Genomic DNA, 22,762 nt, shown 5'->3' with positions numbered 1-22,762 from the left:
GAAAAAATGGAAAAAAACACACTTTTTCTAACTTTGACCCCCAAAATCTGTTACACATCTACAACCACCAAAAAACACCCATGCTAAATAGTTTCTAAATTTTATCCTGAGTTTAGAAATACCCAATGTTTACATGTTCTTTGCTTTTTTTGTAAACTATAGGGCCATAAATACAAGTAGCACTTTGCTATTTCCAAACCATTTCTTTTCAAAATTAGCGACAGTTACATTAGAACCCTGATATCTTTCAGGAATCTCTGAATAGCCATTGACATGTATATATTTTTTTTTAGTAGACAACCCAAAGTATTGATCTAGGCCCATTTTGGTATATTTCATGCCACCATTTCACCGCCAAATGCAATCAAATACAAAAAATCGTTCACTTTTCACAAATCTTTTCACAAACTTTTGGTTTCTAACTTAAATTATTTACAAACAGCTTTTGCAATTATGGCATAAATGGTTGTAAATTCTTCTCTGGGATCCCCTTTGTTCAGAAATAGCAGACATATATGACTTTGGCGTTGCTTTTTGGTAATTAGAAGGCCGCTAAATGCCACTGCGCACCACACGTGTATTATGCCCAGCAGTGAAGGAGTTAATTAGGGAGCATGTAGGGAGCTTTTTGGGGTAGTTTTAGCTTTAGTGTAGTGTAGTAGACAACCCCAAGTATTGATCTAGGCCAATTTTGGTATATTTCATGCCACCATTTCACCGCCAAATGCGATCAAATTAAAAAAAACGTTAATTTTTTCTCAATTTTAGGTTTCTCACTGAAATTATTTACAAACAGCTTGTGCAATTATGGCACAAATGTTTGTAAATGCTTCTCTGGGATCCCCTTTGTTCAGAAATAGCAGACATATATGGCTTTGGCATTGCTTTTTAGTAATTAGAAGGCCTCTAAATGCCGCTGCGCATCACACGTGTATTATGGCTAGCAGTGAAGGGGTTAATTATGTAGCTTGTAGGGAGCTTGCAGGGTTAATTTTAGCTTTAGTGTAGAGCTCAGCCTCCCACCTGAAACATCAGACCCCCTGATCCCTCCCAAACAGCTCTCTTCCCTCCCCCACCCCACAATTGTCCCCGCCATCTTAAGTACTGGCAGAAACTCTGCCAGTACTAAAATAAAAGGTATTTGGCCCTTTAAAAAAAAAAAAAAAAAGCATATTTACATATGCTGATGTGTAGGATCCCCCCTTAGACCCCAACCTCACTGATCCCCCACCAAACAGCTCTCTAACCCTTCCCCTCTGCCTTAATGGGCGCCATCTTGGGTACTGGCAGCTGTCTGCCAGTACCCAGTTTTGTAAAAAAATTTGCCTTTTGTTAAAAAAAATGCCCTTTTCTGTAGTGTAGCTTCCCCCACACACCAAGACCAACCCACAACCCCTTCCAGGTCCCTTAGATTTATTTTTAATATTTAGATGTATTTTTTTTTTTTTAGCTTTTAACTTTTTTTTTTTCTGTAGTGTAGCGGTTCCCACCCGCTCCCGCCCCGTGCACGCGCCCGCCCGCCACCCCCCCGTGCACGCGCGCGCTCCCGTGCGCGCCCCCGTAGATCCCGCCCCTGATCCCGCCCCCCTCCACTTCACACAGAGCACTGATGGCCGCCCACCCGCCTCCCACGTAAGCTCCCACCCACCAACGATACCGGCCATCGATGTCCGGTGCAGAGAGGGCCACAGAGTGGCTCTCTCTGCATCGGATGGCCAAGGGGGGTTATTGCAGGATGCCTCCATATCGAGGCATCACTGCAATAACCGGAAAGCAGCTGGAAGCGAGCAGGATCGCTTCCAGCTGCTTTCCAGACCAAGGACGTACGCCACACGTCCTCGGTCATTAACTGTATTTTTTTTGAGGACGTGTGGCGTACGTCCTTGGTCGTTAAGGGGTTAAATATTAGCAAAAGTGTTTCACATGAAAACTATCACTTTTTAAAGCTTTATCTCTGCACAGAACACACAGGGCTGTGGATATTTACACTGTGCCCCAATATTTCAGACACCTGCTCCAGGAGCCTTCAGGTGTTTGCAGTGGTCATAGTAATGGCACAAGTTTCAGGCACAGTGATTGAAATGGAAGTCCATGTAGCATATCTATATAGCTCTGTGTGGTCTGGGAACAAGAGAAGTTACTACTAAAACAATGATAGCATTTTTAGTACATACATACAAGTGTATTGCAAAGAAAGCATCTTCTCACAAATGTAATGCACTGATGTACATTTCAGTTTGACTATTATACCCCCTGAAGGTGGAACCTTTGGGAGAATATTGCTGAGTAGTTGGTACCTTTGTGAATGCAGATATGTACGACGAGAAAACCTGCCACTGTCTGACTCTGCAGTGATGGAGCGAATTAAATTCTCCTCTGAGGATGGACAACAAAAGAATTATTCAGTTAGAAATTTTAGCTACACAATCAAGATCTCATATTTCTATGGGTAACACAGACAGAAGGAATAATACATTAGATCACTGTGGGTTCACAGATGATATAGATGGTACCAGAGTATGTGAAGTGCTGGCTGTCGCTGGATTCCCCAGACACAGAAATCGGGTCATTACAAGAACTGCCAACAGATTCAAAACCGAGCCGTAGCTGACCCTTCTTTCTGCGAAGAGTCCGAGTGAGGCTGGTAGTAGTGTAGGGTACATCATATATACTGTCACAGGACGAGAGCCAATGAGGTGCAGAGCTGGGGAGATACAGATGATAAGTGCTGGTGGGCATCTCATAATACACTGATGATTTATGTCACTTTCATGGCACATACACAGAGCATGCAGATTGTGCCACTTTCCAATTTACTTCTACTATCAAATTAACTTTGTTTCCTTGGTATCCTTTGTTGGAGAGCAACACAGCACTACTGGGGGCTTTATTTATTAAACTCATTATTTAAAGGGACAGTCTAGTCAAAATTAAACTGTCACGATACAGATAGGGCATGCAATTTTTTTTTTAATTTTTTTTTTGCTTTGTGAGATGTTTAATATTGTTTTGCTTGTGACCAGGCTAGTTTAAAGAGGTATAGAAGTAAATGATTCAGAGTATACAATTTAAAACAAACAATATATAGCTAAGCTAAGCTTAGGTAGGTTCATATGCTAATTTCGAAGTCCTTGAAGACCGCCTCTTATCCCAGTGCATTTTTTCTTAACCAACACTGCTTTATTAATATACTTTTTACCTCTTTGATTACCTTGTATCTAAGCCTCTGCAGACTGCCCCTTATTTCAGTTCCTTTGACAGACACATTTTATTAAAAAAAAAAAAAAAAAAGATATTCTTTTATTGAGGTTTTGTATACATTCCAACAGTATGAAAACCTATATTGCAGAAATCAAAATGACAATATAGCAGTACAGAATACACTGTAGGAGATAAAATGATCACTAATTTTCATGTCACAAGAATAACATAGGAACAATTGCTAAAGCAAATGAATAGCCGAATGTCTGAATAAAAGCCATGTCAAGAAAAGGACAAGGCTTTTACTTCTGAAACCTCTATTTTAAATTGTACTTTGGGAATGTGGTAACTACTCATGGGCCTACTGTAAAGTTAGACTTATGTCAAATGGTAGTTACGGCGAAGGCCGCTTTTGGGCCTTTTGAAAAAGCTGTCAGAATAGATAAACCTCCCAAACTATATAGGACCACTATTGGACCCACATGAGGACATAAAACATGGGGGGAGGGACTTTAAAGATATATACGGTCACTCTTGGACCACTGATTAGAAACTCTATCATGGTATAGAATAGGGGCTTAATTAGGCTATATGTATAATAGTATAGAGTAAGATGGCTGAACCTCCATATATAAGATCCTGAGAGCTAATGAAGATATGCATCTGATAGACCTACTTGAATGAGATAAGAGCCTTTACATAGTCATAGCATTGACATGTGCATATGGAGTATTGCTGCATGTTTGTTGTGTAATATGGCTCTGGAGATGTAGCTAGCAATATATTGCTGAGTAAGGGAAAAATTGAGGGTCACAACTAAAGATCTATACATCTCATATCTCAGATGGGTATAAATGTAGTTAAAAAAAAATGCAATGATACACAAAAAGAACAACCAAACGATAAGGCATTACTAGCTGCTAAGAAGAGGAGTGACTCACATCAACAAAGTCTGAAACCCGTTAGGAATGGTGATAATTGTTATACCACCTAAAGTTTACCTAAACTATAACTTTTCCTTAAATCTAGGAGCTGAAAGTAGCCAAGCTGTTCTTATGACAAAAAACTCTAAATTGCTTGGTAAAACAGTAATGAAGGATATAATATAAGCATAAACATGGTGGTCATAACCTGTATGAAAGGACTCCCATTTAGGTTTAAGACAGTCTACTATGTTACCCTATGCCACAGGCCAGAAACGTAGGGAAAAGTTCAACTTGTGCCATCCATTTGGCCACTCTCGAGATCTGTGAATTCAGAGAGCAGTAGTCAAGTACTAAGGCAGGTGTATAGGAGGTTTCTGGCAGATATCTTGCTTTCCCAACATTTAGCAGTAGGATATTATCTCCCAAATAGCTACTGCATGTCTGTATTTCTGGGCAGGGCTAAGAAATGGTGTATGGCTTATCCGCCCCTGTATCCTTTATAAGCTTCAGCTCACGTGCAGTCCGAGATCCTCCAACGACCGGCCGTATCGCTAGGGGGTCAGGGTTCCACTTCCCAGATCCAGGCAGAAGGTTGGAGCCATCTCCTGGAGGTAACCGGTTGTCTAGCAGTATAGCCCTTGGCAGTTGCGTTACAGGGTCGGTAGAAAGATATCTATCACACTCTTCGTCTACTGTATTACACGATCGGGAGAGAGTAAGAGCTGAGATGTGAGTCATCTACTCTTCATGGACATTGCTCCGCTTTGCATGGTAGAGCCTAGTGAGGGAATTAAAATGTTTCTCCGGCAGAGCCAACTACCGCCATGGAAGGACGCATCTTAACTGAGCTCCAGAATTCAGCATAGAATTTGTACCTATTTAGTTTGTCTACCTCTCACAAGATATAACTTATCCAGTAACAAACTGATGATCCCTACTAGCTGTTGGTGGATTCTAAGAACTGAGACTTGGATGGCAAGACTGATTCAAGCCTGTCTGGAAAGCCACACTGGGGTCGACTGCACAATCATGGGAGCCATTTTGGGTATCTAGTCCTTCAGCTCCTCAGTTCTAGAGACCTGTCATGTATGTCAGATAAGTCCTGCGTCACAAGATACTACACAATCTCCTCTCCTTTATGGCAGTGGGAGCTCAGTGTATCTCACCAACGTTTAACTTATTGTGGGGACTGCCATTCACTTTATCGAGTAGGTAAACATCACACAGAGTATATTCCCGAGCCCCCTGCTACAGTTCCTATCTTCAGAATGTTAAATCTGACCTGCATCCTAGCGGAGCTTGGCTCCAGACTTGAAAGGCAACAAGCAGATCTTCTTTACACCCTTAGGTCCACGGTCAGCTGCCCCTGTGGGAAAACCCATAATCGGGACTTACCAACAGGCCTCACTACAGCACTTATAGTGCGCAACACTGAATGGAGCTCGCAGCAACAGCTACACATCGCACCTACTGAGATGTGGAATGTGAGGTCGGATTGTGAACTGTTTTACCCGCAGAGCCAGGAAACTGTGGAAATTCAGGAGGTGATATGTAACGATGACCTAATTACCACGGCATGTACTACTCCTCAAAGGGAGACACGGGTCATGTTAGCTTCTGACCTACATTACATGCCAGATCTGTTTGCTGTCATTCTGGGGCAGCTTCCTTCAATCATTGGTATACGGGTTTCAGATTTTCAAGCCTCAGTAATAATTTCTAGCCTGCAATTTCCCTTATGTAGGGGGCATTGGATCTGTTCATCAGGGAGACTCTATTGCAGATACACTAACAGACTTGGGATCGGCTAGCTGCGAGACTGGCACTTTACAGCACATTAGTGTTGTTTATCTTTGAATCCCACTTTTTACATGCTCTGGACTCTTCCAATAGCGTATATCATTTATCCAATACTGGAATCCTGGACTAATTTCTCAATGAGAGTAATTGAGTTAACATATTTCATTTAGTCAAGTTCTCTAGTTCCTTTCATGGTGTTATATTGAGTGTTTCACATGATATAGGGGTAATGGCAGCTTGAATATAATTAACAATAGAGTTGCTGAAGCTGATCAGGTATTTTGATGTACTTAAGGCCGCTGGAACTAAGACATATTGATATCACTTATTGCGTCCTACTATTAGTGGTTTTTATCTTCTGATGACTTCGCTAGGGACCTAATGTACTATTACACTACAGATATCTTCTGTGTATACATGTTGTGTGTATTTATTTGTCTGTCCATATTTTTCATATCTATAGTAGTTAGGTAATTAACATTGATATATATTCAAGACACCCCAGTTTAACCTGTAATGGAATGATCGGACTTCCTCACATGCCTTGTCATTCCTAATATCAAGATACATTAAAAGGTATTAGTTCCTCCTAGTTATGCGTATAGTCTTGGTTCCTGTCTCCCCCCTCAGCCGGCGGAGGGGAGGATAGGCAGTGGATGTAAGTTTTAAATGGGGTGAGCCAGATCTAATACCCTACATACTAACCTACTTTATATAATTATTGCTTGATGGTAGGGGACTGTATATAAATTATAGATAAGATATCTATTATTGAGCAACTCAATGTCTATATCTAGCAGGATGCTTCCGCTAACTTGTAGCAATTTCGTAACATTTATAGATGAGAGCCCCATTTAACTATAATATTAGAGGAATCACACTCATTCTACCAGTATTTATCCTATAGGTTGACAATATATTTTACAGAGGACATTGGCAGATATAGTCAACTCAAGTATATAATCACTAAGCAATTGATCCAATAGTGACCTATTATGTCTTTTTCACTTGAAACTTATATACACTAGGTCTAGTATCGATTAGAACCCCTCCCCCCACCACATTACATCCCTTTACTCTACCATCATTCACCCAATATGGTGAATTTTTTAGCGGTATTAGTCCGCTACTTTGCACCTACACACACAAGATTACAACTATGTGTTACCTCTCATAAACAAGAGCTTGATATGGCTTACAAAGGGCCATTATAAAGTTTCATTCCAATAGGCAGCAATTCACTCTCCAGAGGTACTCGTTTTAAGCTATCCTATACTTTAAAAAGAGGTATCAAATTATTATTTTTGCATTCCAAAATATGTATTGTCAATAGAGATATGTTGTCTTTAATTTTGTCAGATAGGCAATTTTGTTCTTTGTTTCTTTAGTAGAGCTATTGTGTTGTCTGTTTGACATTATTGTTTTGAACATGTCATATTTACACTCTAAAAGTATGATAAGGTATAATGTATGTTGTTATTATATGCAATACCTCAATAAAAAAACTTTGATTTATTAAAAAAAAAAAAAAAATGTCTCTCCATCTTGTGAGTCATCTTTTATAATAAGGCAACGGCAGTAGACTCCATTGTAAGCTATCAATATATTTTCTAGGACCTTTGCAAGTCAGCGCTTCAATCACTTCTGAAGTTTTTTAGTCAATGTTATATAGTATAGTTGATACCGTTGAGTACAACAGCTTTACCCGGTTATCAGAATGGTAGCAGATTAGCACTGCTCTACTCGGTTACTTAGTTAAATGAGGGGGGTGATGCATAGATGTAGTGATGTTTGGGTCCAGCTGGTGCGATCGTGAGAGATAAACAACTAGTTATTCTAGTGGCTTGAGGAGCTTCCCAATTTTACTGCTGATCATGGCCGCAGTCAAGGCTCGCCCCCCAGACTTGCATTTTAGAGAATCAGTGCTGACTCATAATTGACTCCACAGGAGTGAGCATAATGTTATCTATATGGCACACATTATCTACCACTGTCTAGCTATGAAAAACTGTCAAAATACACTGAGATAAGAGGCTAGGCTTCAAGGGCTTAGAAATTAGCATATGAGCCTATCTAGGTTTAGCTGTCAACAAAGAATACCAAGAGAACAAAGCAAATTTGATGATACAAGTAAATTGAAAAGTTGTTTAAAATTGCTTGCCCTATCTGAACGTTTAATTTTGACTACACTGTCCCTTTAAGGGACTGACTGGGCCACAAACCCCCACCCCGCCATATGTGACTCTCTCACACATGTGGCCCCTCAATCAAAATACAAGTGGGCCACGGCACACAAGTTCTTAACCTCCCACTTGACAGAAATCTGGCAAATATTGAGAGGTACTGAATTTCTTACAAATGCTGTGTTGAATCAGTGAAATGTTTTATTTTCGTATTATGACAGAATATACGTCTGCATAAAACTTCTACTGATTTTATTTCATGTTATCGCTACTGGTTGTACAGAAATCAGAGTAATTTGGTGCTTAGCTGACTACATTTTGGGCAAACCTGCTATAAAAGGTGTCAGATCGCACAAATAAATACCCTCCCAGCAGCCTTTGCTTCCCCTTGTTTATCTCACCGGTCGTCCTGCCAATGCATGTAATCTACAAGATCAAGGGTCAGACGATCACTTGTAGAACCCTAAAATAGAAATAAAGACATTATATTTCAGGCTTCTTTTAAGAGGCCATGGTAATCTACCTAGTGGTAGTGTGGTGTAGTTAACTGTGCCTAGTGGAACATACAGGTTCACTATTGGAGATCCGTTAAAGTGGACCTCAAACAAATGCTATCAGGAACTAATGTGAGTAAGATTAGAACATATTTTTTATAAATTAGATTAAAAAATGAGGGTAAACAACTACCTATATATAAATATGGAATAAGTAAAACAAATCTATACACAATCGGAACAAATCTATACACATCTGGTAGAACAATATGTGTGAGTGACAATGTGTGTAAATAAAATTAATTGCAATCAAAAAAGAGTGTCAAAAAATTGACATAAGGAGTGTCATTAAAAATTGCTGTATAAAGGAACTGTTAAAAAGTCTGTGAAATTCCTAAAGAATAGTGGGGTCCTCAGAGCGAATCCCTTGGAATCTTGCGGGTGGTAGAGAAAAAGAGTCTAATAAAAACAAATCATAGGACGTGTGCTCGGGAAAATAAGAAAAAAAAATAGAAAAAAGGTGTAAATAGATATCCCAAAACAAAAAGATGTGTTGTATTTCCTTAGTATCCAGGGCGTATGTATCAAAAACTGGATAACGTTAAAATGCGTGCAGAAGAGACAAGTAGTGAATGATCTGTGTACCTGAAAATGGTCATCTACCTGTTATGTTCATAATTTCAGGACGTATAGATTATTACTTAGTAATTATTTATTGGTGATATAAACTGATAAGGGCACCACCCATCCCTCGATTATTTTACAACCATTCACCTCCAGGAATTGTCCTCCTAAGATATCACATGTTCCTACCACATTATTACAGCTCATCAGTTATATTTCGCTATTTGTGCATAGAATGTCACAATGAGTTTACTGCAATCACTTACACCACTGTGAGAGCTGCTCTCCAATAAAGAATCTCTCCCACCAGGAATGGACAGCAGAGAGGAAGCATCAGCACATATATCCTGCTCTGTGGGTTGAGTTTCTGGAGGTGACGTATCTTCCATAGTCACCTAGTAGATATGAGGTACAACATAAGAGATAGGGTGACACAGTGAGGCTGACAATAGGAATCTCTGATACATGGATAATGTCTATCTCCCCACTGAGTGTCACAGGAAATGATGAGAATGTGAGTCTGTCTCTTGTAAATATAGTAGGATGGTTTATAAATTATAGGTTTCTTTCACATAACTTTACTCAAATCAGAGGGGGAACTCCCATTGGTGCAGCATGTGCAGTGCCACCAGGGCCCTAGTTCTCAGGGGGGCCCATAGCAGCCAGTCTATACATAGGTGTGTGCTGAATGTGTACAATCCTAATGCAGGGGGACATTTTATTAGTTCAATTTGCAGGTCCATCTATCTATCTATCTATATATCTATCTATATTTTATCTCTATCTATCTATCGATCTCTCTATCTATCTATATATCTATCAATCTCTCTATCTATCTGTCTATCATCTATCTATCTGTCTATCATCTATCTGTCTATCTTTAATCTATCTATCTATCTGTTATCTATCTATCCTCAAATCATAACACATAATAGCAGGTATATGATTACTATTGCTTACTACTGAGTTACTTTTGGGGGCCCAAAAAATATATTTGCACCAGGACCCTCTGTTGAGTAGGTACAGTATTGCTGCCTCAAATCGTGCTTCCTACGATAGCCATTCTCTCTCTATCGCTCTTACATCGTCTTCTCTTATAAGTTCTTCTCAATTGACTCCTACATCAGTGTCACTTGAAGGCTTCTTTCAAACACAATATGTCTGTTACAATAGTATTGTTTACAGTAGTGTGTCACATGACGGCCTCTCCTACCTTGCTGCGTATCTCTCTGAAGATGAACGTGAACAGTAGCTGCAGTGGGAGGACCATGACAGATACAAGGATCCCCACAGAAACACACTCCCATGTGACCATGAACCGGCTTCCCAGAGGTGAGCTGGAACCAGTAGAGAAATGTGTCAGTATGGGTCAGAGTTGGAACTATTGTCCCTCTTTATTATGGATCTCCTCAGCATCTAACTACCTAAATGAGTCATAGGTATGACAGTTTAACAGCAACCATTTATTAGTTTTACAATGACTTGTTATACCAGCAACAGAGCATAAAATGTATGAGAAATTAATCTTATATGTTTATTTTTGAATATGAAGTAGCTGTTTTTGTTCTTTGGCACCACAACCCATTTAAATAAGCTGAGCTTACAGGGAAATCCATTGTCCTTTTTATCACTTTCTGTATACTAAAGCCTATACTTAAAGTGAGGTAAACTAAACTCTCCCCTTTATAAAAACATATCTGGAATGTTAGTGATATTTTAGATGGAGTTTAATCAGTTGTAATGAAGTTGCGCTATAACTTACTTTTTAATATAGATATACGTCAAATTCAAATTCCCCACGCCTCGCCACCCACTTCAAAAGTATATTTTTCTGGGAACTAACGGTATGAATTTTTGTCCAATCAGCGCTTTAGCTACAACAAAAGTGCCATGTGGGGAGAGAGCTGATTGGACAACAATTCAGACTGTTTGCTAACAGAAAAATTTACTTTTGAAGTAGGCAGCGGAGTGCAGGGTATTTGAATTTAACATCTATATTAAAAAGCAAGTTATAGCGCATCTTCATTACAATTGATGAATTAAACTCCATTTAAAATATCTAAAATATCACTAACATTCCGGATCTGTTTTTATAAAGGCGAGAGTTTACCATCACTTTAAAGAGAACAATTGAAAATTAACATTTTATTACTTATCTCTCCTACCTCCCACTGGAAGTGTAATTTTTTATAGCCAATACTTAAGTATTACATTTTTCAGTATAGGTTGGGATACCACAAAAAACAAATATTTCAAATGTTGAAATAAAGGTAAAGAAGCTATTTGTAAACAAATGAATACACTCTAACGTTTAAAATGGATAACTGGGAACAAATTAAAGGGTAAAAAATGTTAGCATACACCATCCCTTTAAAGCTACAGACTAACTAAATGCCTCTTTAGCACTGACCTTTCACCTTTGACTCCAACCGCTCCATACCACACCGCACAGACTGCTATGTATAGTAGAAGAGTCACAATGCAGCAAGTCACTCTTTGTACACGTGTGAAGCGACTACGGGCTGGGCGCCACCACACAGATAACCACAGGTGCCAGTCAGTGAAACCAAGAAGGATCTGGGCTGGAAACACATGGGCAAAACTATGGAGCTCTTTAGGGCCTGTAAATAGCATAAACCAAGGAAAAGTCAGAATAGTGAGTGAAGCTAAATCCCAACAAATAACCCATGGTTCTAATACATACAGGCCGCCAGAAGCTCCTTCTCTACTCTGCCCCCGTTTCGCTCATTTTCCACGGACAACCAGTCATTTACCAGGAAGAAATAGAGGAAGTCTGTCTGTTTGTCCAACACCGCCACATACTGTAGAAACCAGGAGGGGTCCAACCCTAGATAAATGACTCTTTTAAACACTTCTCTTACTTTCTTAAACTTTATGAAGGGCATTGTATCCAAACATTTCAATCATGTATTAAAAGAACAGCATTTAAACATGAGGATGTTTTTTTTGGGGTCGATTTGCCAGCCTTCGCCCCCCTATGACTGCAGGTTCTCACAAGAGAATCTGCAGTCCATAATTATGAAGCAACCCAGAACCCTAACCCAGAATCTATATCAAACACTAGAAACGAAATCATTTCAAATGAGGTTGAGATATACATTATTATTGCTTGTAGTTGACTTAATTAACAGACAGGATACCCATAGACCCTGTGCAGTTCCCCCCTTAAAGGGACAGTCTAGTCCAAAAAAAACGTTCATGATTCAGATAGGGCATGTAATTTTTTTTTTTTTTTTTCCAATTTACTTGTATCACCAATTTTTCTTTGTTCTATTGGTATTCTTAGTTGAAAGCTTAAAGGGACACTGTACTCAAAAAATTTCTTTCATGATTCAGATAGAGCATGCAATTTTAAGCAACTTTCTAATTTACTTCTATTATCAATTTTAATTCGTTCTCTTGCTATCTTTATTTGAAAAAGAAGGCATCTCAGCTAAGGAGCCAGCAAATGTTTGCTTCAGGACCATGGACAGCACTTGTTTATTGGTGCTGACCAATCAGCAAGGACAACCCAGGTTGTTCACCAAAAATGGGCCGGCATCTAAACTTACATTCTTGCTTTTCAAATAAACATACCAAGAGAATGAAGAAAATTTGATAATAGGAGTAAATTAGAAAGTTGCTTAAAAATGCATGCTCTATGTGAATCACAAAAGAAATTTTTTGAGTACAGTGTCCCTTTAACCTAGGAGGTTCATATGCTAATTTCTTAGACCTTGAAGGCTGCCCCTTAAGAATGCATTTTAACAGGTTTTTCACCACTAGAGGGAGTTAGTTCATGTTTTTCATATAGATAACACTGTGCTTGTGCACGTGAAGTTACCTGGGAGCCATCACTGATTGGCTAAACTGCAAGTCTGTCAAAGAACTGAAATAAAGGGGCAGTCTGCAGAGGCTTAGATACAAGATAATCACAGAGGTAAAAAATATATAAATATAACTGTGTTGGTTATGCAAAACTAGGGAATGGGTAAAAAAAGGGATTATCTATCTTTTAAAACAATAACAATTCTGGTGTAGACTGTCCCTTTAACATGTTTCGCCTTGTGGCTTCTTCAATATATAGATATTGGGCACAGTCAAACCTATATAACGGACATTTATTGCTGATACAATCAGCATTGGCCCAATTTATTTAACGTCTGTTTCTCAGTTAATCAACACGCTACATTTACGTACATTCTCACAGAGCTGTAATCAATGGGAAGTTAGAACAGTGCTGTTTTTGCAACACTGTCTCACAGTTAATAATAGCTAGTATGACAATGTGATACTTTCCTGATACAATCTTGCTACTTTTTGTAACCGGTATTGGCTGCACTTATATTCAGCGGTATCCATCTACCAACCACAATACATTAGATTACAATTGCTTCTAAATATACCCACAAGATTTGGAGCTGGAGTGATTCAATACTAATGCTGCTTGATATTTAACCGTCAAAACGGCTTACTAAACACTAAAAATATATGGAAGCATTGTACTCTAAGCACATATAATGATGCAAGACCTGCAATATTGACTTGATATTTGGTTCAATAATTGAAACAATTTTTTAACCATTATGGTCGACACTTATCAGGTCATATTGCACAAATATCCAAAACCCATTGCGTTCTGTGTGATTTTTCACTGCCAATAATAACAAGCCAGTGGCTAACCTATTTTTGATTATTTAAAGGGACAGTAACACACTGACTTCATATAATTAATGGCTCATGTAACCATATTAACATCCCTGTGACAGCTTTCCTTACTGTCGTGAACTCTAGCTATACCTCGGAGTACATTATTAATGGAGGAATTATAGTCCCAGAGGAATTATCACTATCACCACTGTTTTTACAATCCCCCTCTGAGATTAGCTGTGCTACTCAGACAGAGAGATTCAGACGCCTTCCCATTAGCAGCTCAGGACAGTAACACATCATACCATTTGAGGGAATTGTAATGTGAATTTATATATGCTTACTTGCTGCAACAGTTTTTCATGTTTTATTGTTACCCATTTTAATGGAATTTAATAAAGTTTGGAGATAGACAGCTCATGCCCGAGCATGATTGGCTGTACACGGGCAGCTTGCGGCGTTGCAGAAAAGCGCAAAATTGCGTTCTTATGCAATGCTGAATTTCGGCAGCGTATTTCAGCATGCCAGAGGCGAGCTGCAGCAGACAGGAGCACCTATGTACGCCCCTGTCTGCCATAGCTTGATAAATCAACCCTTTTAATTAAAGGGATATGAAACCCAAATGTCTTCTTTCATGATTCAGATAGAGCAGCAATTTTAAGCAGATTTCTAATTTACTCCTATTATCAATTTTTCTTCGTTCTCTTGCAATCTTTCTTTGAAAAGCATGAATGTAAGCTTAGGAGCCTGCCCATTTTTGTTTTAGCGCCTGGGTAGTGCTTGCTGATTGGTGTCTAAATGTAGCCACCAATCAGCAAGCACTATCTAGTGTTCTGAACCAAAAATGTGCCGGCTCCTAAGCTTACATTCCTGCCTTTTCAAATAAAGATAGCAAGAAAACGAATAAATATTATTAATAGGAGTAAATTAGAAAGTTGCTTAAAATTGCCTGCTCTATCTGAATCCTGAAAGAAAAAAATATGGGTTTCATAGCCCTTTAAAAGCTCTATGAATTGTGTAATTTCTAGTACTCCTGATTGGGTGATAGGTGCTTCCTGATAATGCTCATTGGTTGATTATTGTGATCTCCAGAAATGATTGACTCCACCTACTTTGCTCTTGTTTTCTAAACTATACGGACTTTAATGGTTATTCTACTGTGTGGTTATTTCACTTACCTGGGGTGACCATAGATACTGTGAAACTGGCTCACTTCCTTACACATTAGAGCTTTTCATATGATCCCCTACTTTCTCTTTTTAATCCACTTACCCGTGTTGTCGTGCCACACACGGATCTTCCAGACTTCCCCCAGGTTACTTTCAGTCTCCACCTGAAACACGTTAACTCCACCTCTGCTCAGGGAACCTCCACTATCCAGATGACGCACTCCGCTTTTAACTAGTCCATACAGGCTGATCCCAATGTGTGCTGTTGTACCTGGCACAATATATATAAATGCAAAAATAAAACAAAACACAGGGGGGCGCCCACTATATATCAACAGAGAGCACAACTTAAAGATTGGTCAATAATGTATAGTCAATGAAATGCATTAAAAAAAGTGTATTGCACACTCATTCTAATAGAGAATAAAAAATATATATGTATAGTTCAAAAAGTCCAATGAATGGATGATGGAGCTGCTGGAGAATAAATTCACTCCAAGGCTGCTTTCCTATCCAGTAGGAGTAGGTGACTGCTGACATCTAAAAGATAACAAAAAAGAGGAGATGCCTCATGGTACAGTAACTTCAATAAACAAAGCCAGAAGATTCTTCCAATTCCTGATTAAACAACATGTAGCTGAGAAACTTGTAGCTTTTAAGATTTTATTAAAGGATTTTTAAAGGGATATAAAACCCCAGATTTTTATTTCATGATTCAGATAGAGCATGCAAGTTTAAACAATGTTATAATTTACTTATATTATTATTTTCTTTGTTCTCTTGGTATCTTTTGTTGAAAAGCAGGGACGTACGCTCAGGAGCGTGCCCATTTCTAGAGCACTATATGGCAGCAGTTTTGCAAGAATGTTATCCAATGGCAAGAGTATGGCAGCACTATCTCCTCTCATGTAGTGCTTCAAGGGCCCGATCTGATATGCAGCGTTGCCCGCAAATGCTGGCGACGCCAAATTTTGCGCTGGTTTGGTATCACATATACAGCGTAACATAGAAGTTACGCTCGTATATTTCTGTCTTCGCCCGTAGTTTTTCTACCCATAGGCTAACATACAAAACCCGCGCAGTTTGGTTTCCAATATACAGCGTAAGGACTTACGTGGCGAAAATGGAGAAATCTTACTCCATTTTCACCTCGCCACAAAATGGAGGCGCAGCAAGCCTTATGCTGAGTATTGGAGCCCCGTAACCCCCTAAAATGCCTGCAAAATAAAACCTAACACCTAACGCATGCGCAATGTTTATCTACCTGTCAACCGCAATCCCCCACCGCAATACCTAATAAAGGCCTAGATTTGGAGTTCGGCGGTAGAAGGGCTGTTAACGCTCCGCGGGTTTTTTTCTGGCCGCACCATAAAATTAACTCTGGTATCGAGAGTTCAAACAAATGCTGCATTAGGCTCCAAAAAAGGAGCGTAGAGCATTTTTACCGCAAATGCAACTCTCGATACCAGAGTTGCTTACGGACGCGGCCAGCCTCAAAAACGTGCTCGTGCACGATTCTCCCATAGGAAACAATGGGGCTGTTTGAGCTGAAAAAAAAACACCTGCAAAAAAGCAGCGTTCAGCTCCTAACGCAGCCCCATTGTTTCCTATGGGGAAACACTTCCTACGTCTGCACCTAACACTCTAACATGTACCCCGAGTCTAAACACCCCTAGCCTTACACTTATTAACCCCTATTCTGCCGCCCCCGCTATCGCTGACCCCTGCATATCTTTTTTAACCCCTAATCTGCCGCTCCGTAAACCGCCGCAACCTACGTTATCCCTATGTACCCCTAATCTGCTGCCCTAACATCGCCGACCCCTATATTATATTTATTAACCCCTAATCTGCCCCCCTCAACGTCGCAGACACCTGCCTACACTTATTAACCCCTAATCTGCCGAGCGGACCTGAGCGCTACTATAATAAAGTTATTAACCCCTAATCCGCCTCCCTAACCCTATCATAAATAGTATTAACCCCTAATCTGCCCTCCCTAACATCGCCGACACCTAACTTCAATTATTAACCCCTAATCTGCCGAGCGGACCTCACCGCTATTCTAATAAATGGATTAACCCCTAAAGCTAAGTCTAACCCTAACACTAACACCCCCCTAACTTAAATATAATTTACATCTAACGAAATAAATTAACTCTTATTAAATAAATGATTCCTATTTAAAGCTAAATACTTACCTGTAAAATAAATCCTAATATAGCTACAATATAAATTATAATTATATTATAGCTATTTTAGGATTAATATTTATTTTACAGGCAACTTTGTAATTATTTTAACCAGGTACAATAGCTATTAAATAGTTAAGAACTATTTAATAGTTACCTAGTTAAAATAATAACAAATTTACCTGTAAAATAAATCCTAACCTAAGATATAATTAAACCTAACACTACCCTATCAATACATTAATTAAATAAACTACCTACAATTACCTACAATTAACCTAACACTACACTATCAATAAATTAATTAAACACAATTCCTACAAATAAATACAATTAAATAAACTAGCTAAAGTACAAAAAATAAAAAAGAACTAAGTTACAAAAAATAAAAAAATATTTACAAACATAAGAAAAATATTGCAACAATTTTAAACTAATTACACCTACTCTAAGCCCCCTAATAAAATAACAAAGCCCCCCAAAATAAAAAATGCCCTACCCTATTCTAAATTTAAAACGTTACAAGCTCTTTTACCTTACCAGCCCTCAACAGGGCCCTTTGCGGGGCATGCCCCAAGAATTTCAGCTCTTTTGCCTGTAAAAAAAAAACATACAATACCCCCCCCCCCAACATTACAACCCACCACCCACATACCCCTAATCTAACCCAAACCCCCCTTAAAGAAACCTAAAACTAAGCCCCTGAAGATCTTCCTACCTTGTCTTCACCATCCAGGTATCACCGATCCGTCCTGGCTCCAACATCTTCATCCAACCCAAGCGGGGGTTGGCGATCCATCATCCGGTGGCTGAAGAGGTCCAGAAGAGGCTCCAAAGTCTTCCTCCTATCCGGCAAGAAGAGGACATCCGGACCGGAAAACATCTTCTCCAAGCGGCATCTTCGATCTTCTTCCATCCGGTGTGGAGCGGGTCCATCTTGAAGCAGGCGACGCGGATCCATCCTCTTCTTCCGTTGTCTCCCGACTAATGACGGTTCCTTTAAGGGACGTCATCCAAGATGGCGTCCCTCGAATTCCGATTGGCTGATAGGATTCTATCAGCCAATCGGAATTAAGGTAGGAATTTTCTGATTGGCTGATGGAATCAGCCAATCAGAATCAAGTTCAATCCGATTGGCTGATCCAATCAGCCAATCAGATTGAGCTCGCATTCTATTGGCTGTTCCGATCAGCCAATAGAATGCGAGCTCAATCTGATTGGCTGATTGGATCAGCCAATCGGATTGAACTTGATTCTGATTGGCTGATTCCATCAGCCAATCAGAAAATTCCTACCTTAATTCCGATTGGCTGATAGAATCCTATCAGCCAATCGGAATTCGAGGGACGCCATCTTGGATGACGTCCCTTAAAGGAACCATCATTAGTCGGGAGACAACGGAAGAAGAGGATGGATCCGCGTCGCCTGCTTCAAGATGGACCCGCTCCGCACCGGATGGAAGAAGATCGAAGATGCCGCTTGGAGAAGATGTTTGCCGGTCCGGATGTCCTCTTCTTGCCGGATAGGAGGAAGACTTTGGAGCCTCTTCTGGACCTCTTCAGCCACCGGATGATGGATCGCCAACCCCCGCTTGGGTTGGATGAAGATGTTGGAGCCAGGACGGATCGGTGATACCTGGATGGTGAAGACAAGGTAGGAAGATCTTCAGGGGCTTAGTGTTAGGTTTCTTTAAGGGGGGTTTGGGTTAGATTAGGGGTATGTGGGTGGTGGGTTGTAATGTTGGGGGGGGGGGTATTGTATGTTTTTTTTTACAGGCAAAAGAGCTGAAATTCTTGGGGCATGCCCCGCAAAGGGCCCTGTTCAGGGCTGGTAAGGTAAAAGAGCTTGTAACTTTTTTAATTTAGAATAGGGTAGGGAATTTTTTATTTTGGGGGGCTTTGTTGTTTTATTAGGGGGCTTAGAGTAGGTGTAATTAGTTTAAAATTGTTGTAATATTTTTCTTATGTTTGTAAATATTTTTTTATTTTTTGTAACTTAGTTCTTTTTTATTTTTTGTACTTTAGCTAGTTTATTTAATTGTATTTATTTGTAGGAATTGTGTTTAATTAATTTATTGATAGTGTAGTGTTAGGTTAATTGTAGGTAATTGTAGGTAGTTTATTTAATTAATTTATTGATAGGGTAGTGTAAGGTTTAATTATATCTTAGGTTAGGATTTATTTTACAGGTAATTTTGTTATTATTTTAACTAGGTAACTATTAAATAGTTCTTAACTATTTAATAGCTATTGTACCTGGTTAAAATAATTACAAAGTTGCCTGTAAAATAAATATTAATCCTAAAATAGCTATAATATAATTATAATTTATATTGTAGCTATATTAGGATTTATTTTACAGGTAAGTATTTAGCTTTAAATAGGAATCATTTATTTAATAAGAGTTAATTTATTTCGTTAGATGTAAATTATATTTAAGTTAGGGGGGTGTTAGTGTTAGGGTTAGACTTAGCTTTAGGGGTTAATCCATTTATTATAGTAGCGATGAGCTCCGGTCGTCAGATTAGGGGTTAATAATTGAAGGTAGGTGTCGGCGATGTTAGGGAGGGCAGATTAGGGGTTAATACTATTTATTATAGGGTTAGTGAGGCGGATTAGGGGTTAATAACTTTATTATAGTAGCGGTGCGGTCCGCTCGGCAGATTAGGGGTTAATAAGTGTAGGCAGGTGGAGGCGACGTTGAGGGGGGCAGATTAGGGGTTAATAAATATAATATAGGGGTCGGCGGGGTTAGGGGCAGCAGATTAGGGGTACATAAGTATAACGTAGGTGGCGGTCGGCAGATTAGGGGTTAAAATATTTTAATCGAGTGGCGGCGATGTGGGGGGAGCTCGGTTTAGGGGTACATAGGTAGTTTATGGGTGTTAGTGTACTTTAGGGTACAGTAGTTAAGAGCTTTATGAACCGGCGTTAGCCAGAAAGCTCTTAACTCCTGCTATTTTCAGGCGGCTGGAGTTTTGTCGTTAGAGCTCTAACGCTCACTTCAGAAACGACTCTAAATACCGGCGTTAGGAAGATCCCATTGAAAAGATAGGATACGCAATTGGCGTAGGGGGATCTGCGGTATGGAAAAGTCGCGGCTGAAAAGTGAGCGTTAGACCCTTTAATCACTGACTCCAAATACCAGCGGGCGGCCAAAACCAGCGTTAGGAGCCTCTAACGCTGGTTTTGACGGCTACCGCCGAACTCCAAATCTAGGCCAAAGTGTTTAACCCCTAAACCGCAGCTCCCGGACCCCGCCGCCACCTACATTAAATGTATTACCCCCTAATCTTAGCCCCCTACACCGCCACCACCTATATTAACTATATTAACCCCTAATCTGAGCCCCCTACACTGCCGCCACCTATATTAACTATATTAACCCCTAATCTGAGCCCCCTACACCACCGCCACCTATATTAACCCCTAATCTGACCTCCCTACACCGCCGCCACCTATATTAACTATATTACCCCCTAAACCTAAGTCTAACCCTAACACCCCCTAACTTAATTATTATTTAAATAAATCTAAATAATATTATTAACTAAATTATTCCTATTTAAAACTAAATACTTACCTATAAAATAAACCCTAAGATAGCTACAATATAATTAATAATTACATTGTAGCTATTTTAGGGTTTATATTTATTTTACAGGTAACTTTGTATTTATTTTAACTAGGTACAATAGCTATTAAATAGTTAATAACTATTTAATAGCTACCTAGTTAAAATAATTACAAAATTACCTGTAAAATAAATCCTAACCTAAGTTACCATTACACCTAACACTACACTATCAATAAATTAATTAAATAAACTACAATTATCTAAACTAAAATACAATTAAATAAACTAAACTATATTACAAAAAAAAACTAACACTAAATTACAAAAAATAAAAAAATATTACAAGAATTTTAATCTAATTACACCTAATCTAAGCACCCTAATAAAATAAAAAAGCCCCCAAAATAATAAAATTTCCCTACCCTAAACTAAATTACAAATAGCCCTTAAAAGGGCCTTTTGTGGGGCATTGCCCCAAAGTAATCAGCTCTTTTACCTGTAAAAAAAAAGAATACCCCCCCCCATTACAACCCACCACCCACACACCCCTACTCTAAAACCCACCCGATCCCCCCTTAAAAAAACCTAAGTCTAACACCCAAGTGCTCCTTACCTGTCCTGAAGACCGGCGGAGAAGGTCCTGTTCCAGGCGGTGAAGTCTTCTTCCAAGCGGCGACCTCTTCTTCTTCCAGGAACCAGCCGGAGCGGAGGAGTTGAAGACCGATGACCGCGGAGCTGAAGACCGTCCACTCTGGAACTGAAGACCGGCGATGCTGGAACTGAAGATCGGTGACGCTGGAACTGAAGACCGCGGAGCCATGGAGCGTGGAGGATCCTCTTCATACGATCTCCGCCGTACACTGAATAGGAATTCAAGGTACGCGATTAAAAATGGCATCCCTTGAATTCCTATTGGCTGATTTAAGCCTTCAAATTCAAATCAGCCAATCGGATGAGAGCTACTGTAATTCTATTGGCTGATTTGAATAGCCAATAGAATAAGAGCTACTGACATTCTATTGGCTGATTTGAATAGCCACTGAAATTATTTACAAACAACTTGTGCAATTATGGCACAAATGGTTGTAAATGCTACTCTGGGATCCCCTTTGTTCAGAAATAGCAGACTTATATGGCTTTGGCATTGATTTTTGGTAATTAGAAGGCCGCTAAATGCCGCTGCGTACCACACGTGTATTATGCCCAGCAGTGAAGGGTTTAAATAGGGAGCTTGTAGGGTTAATTTTAGCTTTAATGTAGTGTAGTAGACAACCCAAAGTATTGATCTAGGCCCATTTTGGTATATTTCATGCCACCATTTCACCACCAAATGCGATCATATAAAAAAAACGTAACATTTTTCACAATTTTAGGTTTCTCACTGAAATTATTTACAAACAGCTTGTGCAATTATGGCACAAATGGTTGTAAAAGCTTCCCTGGGATCCCCTTTGTTCAGAAATAGCAGACATATATGGCTTTGGCGTTGCTTTTTGGTAATTAGAAGGCCGCTAAATGCCGCTGCGCACCACATGTGTATTATGCCCAGCAGTGAAGGGGTTAATTAGGGAGCTTGTAGGGTTCATTTTAGCTTTAGTGTAGTGTAGTAGGCAACCAAAAGTATTGATCTAGGCCCATTATGGTATATTTCATGCCACCATTTCACCGCCAAATGCGATCAAACAAAAAAAATCATTCACTTTTTCACAAACTTTTTTTACAAATTTTAGGTTTCTCACTAAAATTATTTACAAACAGCTTGTGCAATTATGGCACAAATGGTTGTAAATGCTTTTCTGGGATCCCCTTTGTTCAGAAATAGCAGACATATATGGTTTTGGTGTTGCTTTTTGGTAATTAGAAGGCCGCTAAATGCAGCTGCGCACCACACTTGTATTATGCCTAGCAGTGAAGGGGTTAATTAGCTAGCTTGTAGGGAACTTTCAG

The 22,762-nt window shown here is 39.4% G+C and overlaps 1 protein-coding gene across 1 annotated transcript in view; it reads right to left on the bottom strand.

The window, feature by feature from the left end:
* LOC128667110 (polycystin-1-like) overlaps positions 1-22,762 on the bottom strand; it is a 248,997-nt gene that overhangs the window by 30,341 nt on the left and 195,894 nt on the right. The window contains exons 28-35 of the mRNA XM_053722016.1: positions 15,151-15,318; positions 11,933-12,076; positions 11,639-11,849; positions 10,442-10,565; positions 9,495-9,623; positions 8,512-8,573; positions 2,514-2,704; positions 2,298-2,376 (exon numbers count right to left, since the gene is read on the bottom strand). Of these exons, the coding sequence (XP_053577991.1) occupies positions 2,298-2,376; positions 2,514-2,704; positions 8,512-8,573; positions 9,495-9,623; positions 10,442-10,565; positions 11,639-11,849; positions 11,933-12,076; positions 15,151-15,318 (1,108 nt within the window). The remainder of the gene's footprint in view (positions 1-2,297; positions 2,377-2,513; positions 2,705-8,511; positions 8,574-9,494; positions 9,624-10,441; positions 10,566-11,638; positions 11,850-11,932; positions 12,077-15,150; positions 15,319-22,762) is intronic.

This window comes from Bombina bombina, chromosome 1 (genome assembly GCF_027579735.1).
Source record: "Bombina bombina isolate aBomBom1 chromosome 1, aBomBom1.pri, whole genome shotgun sequence".
Classification (NCBI taxonomy): domain Eukaryota; kingdom Metazoa; phylum Chordata; class Amphibia; order Anura; family Bombinatoridae; genus Bombina; species Bombina bombina.
Note: the sequence above shows the minus strand (reverse complement) of the source record. Positions and strands in the feature narration are given on the sequence as shown.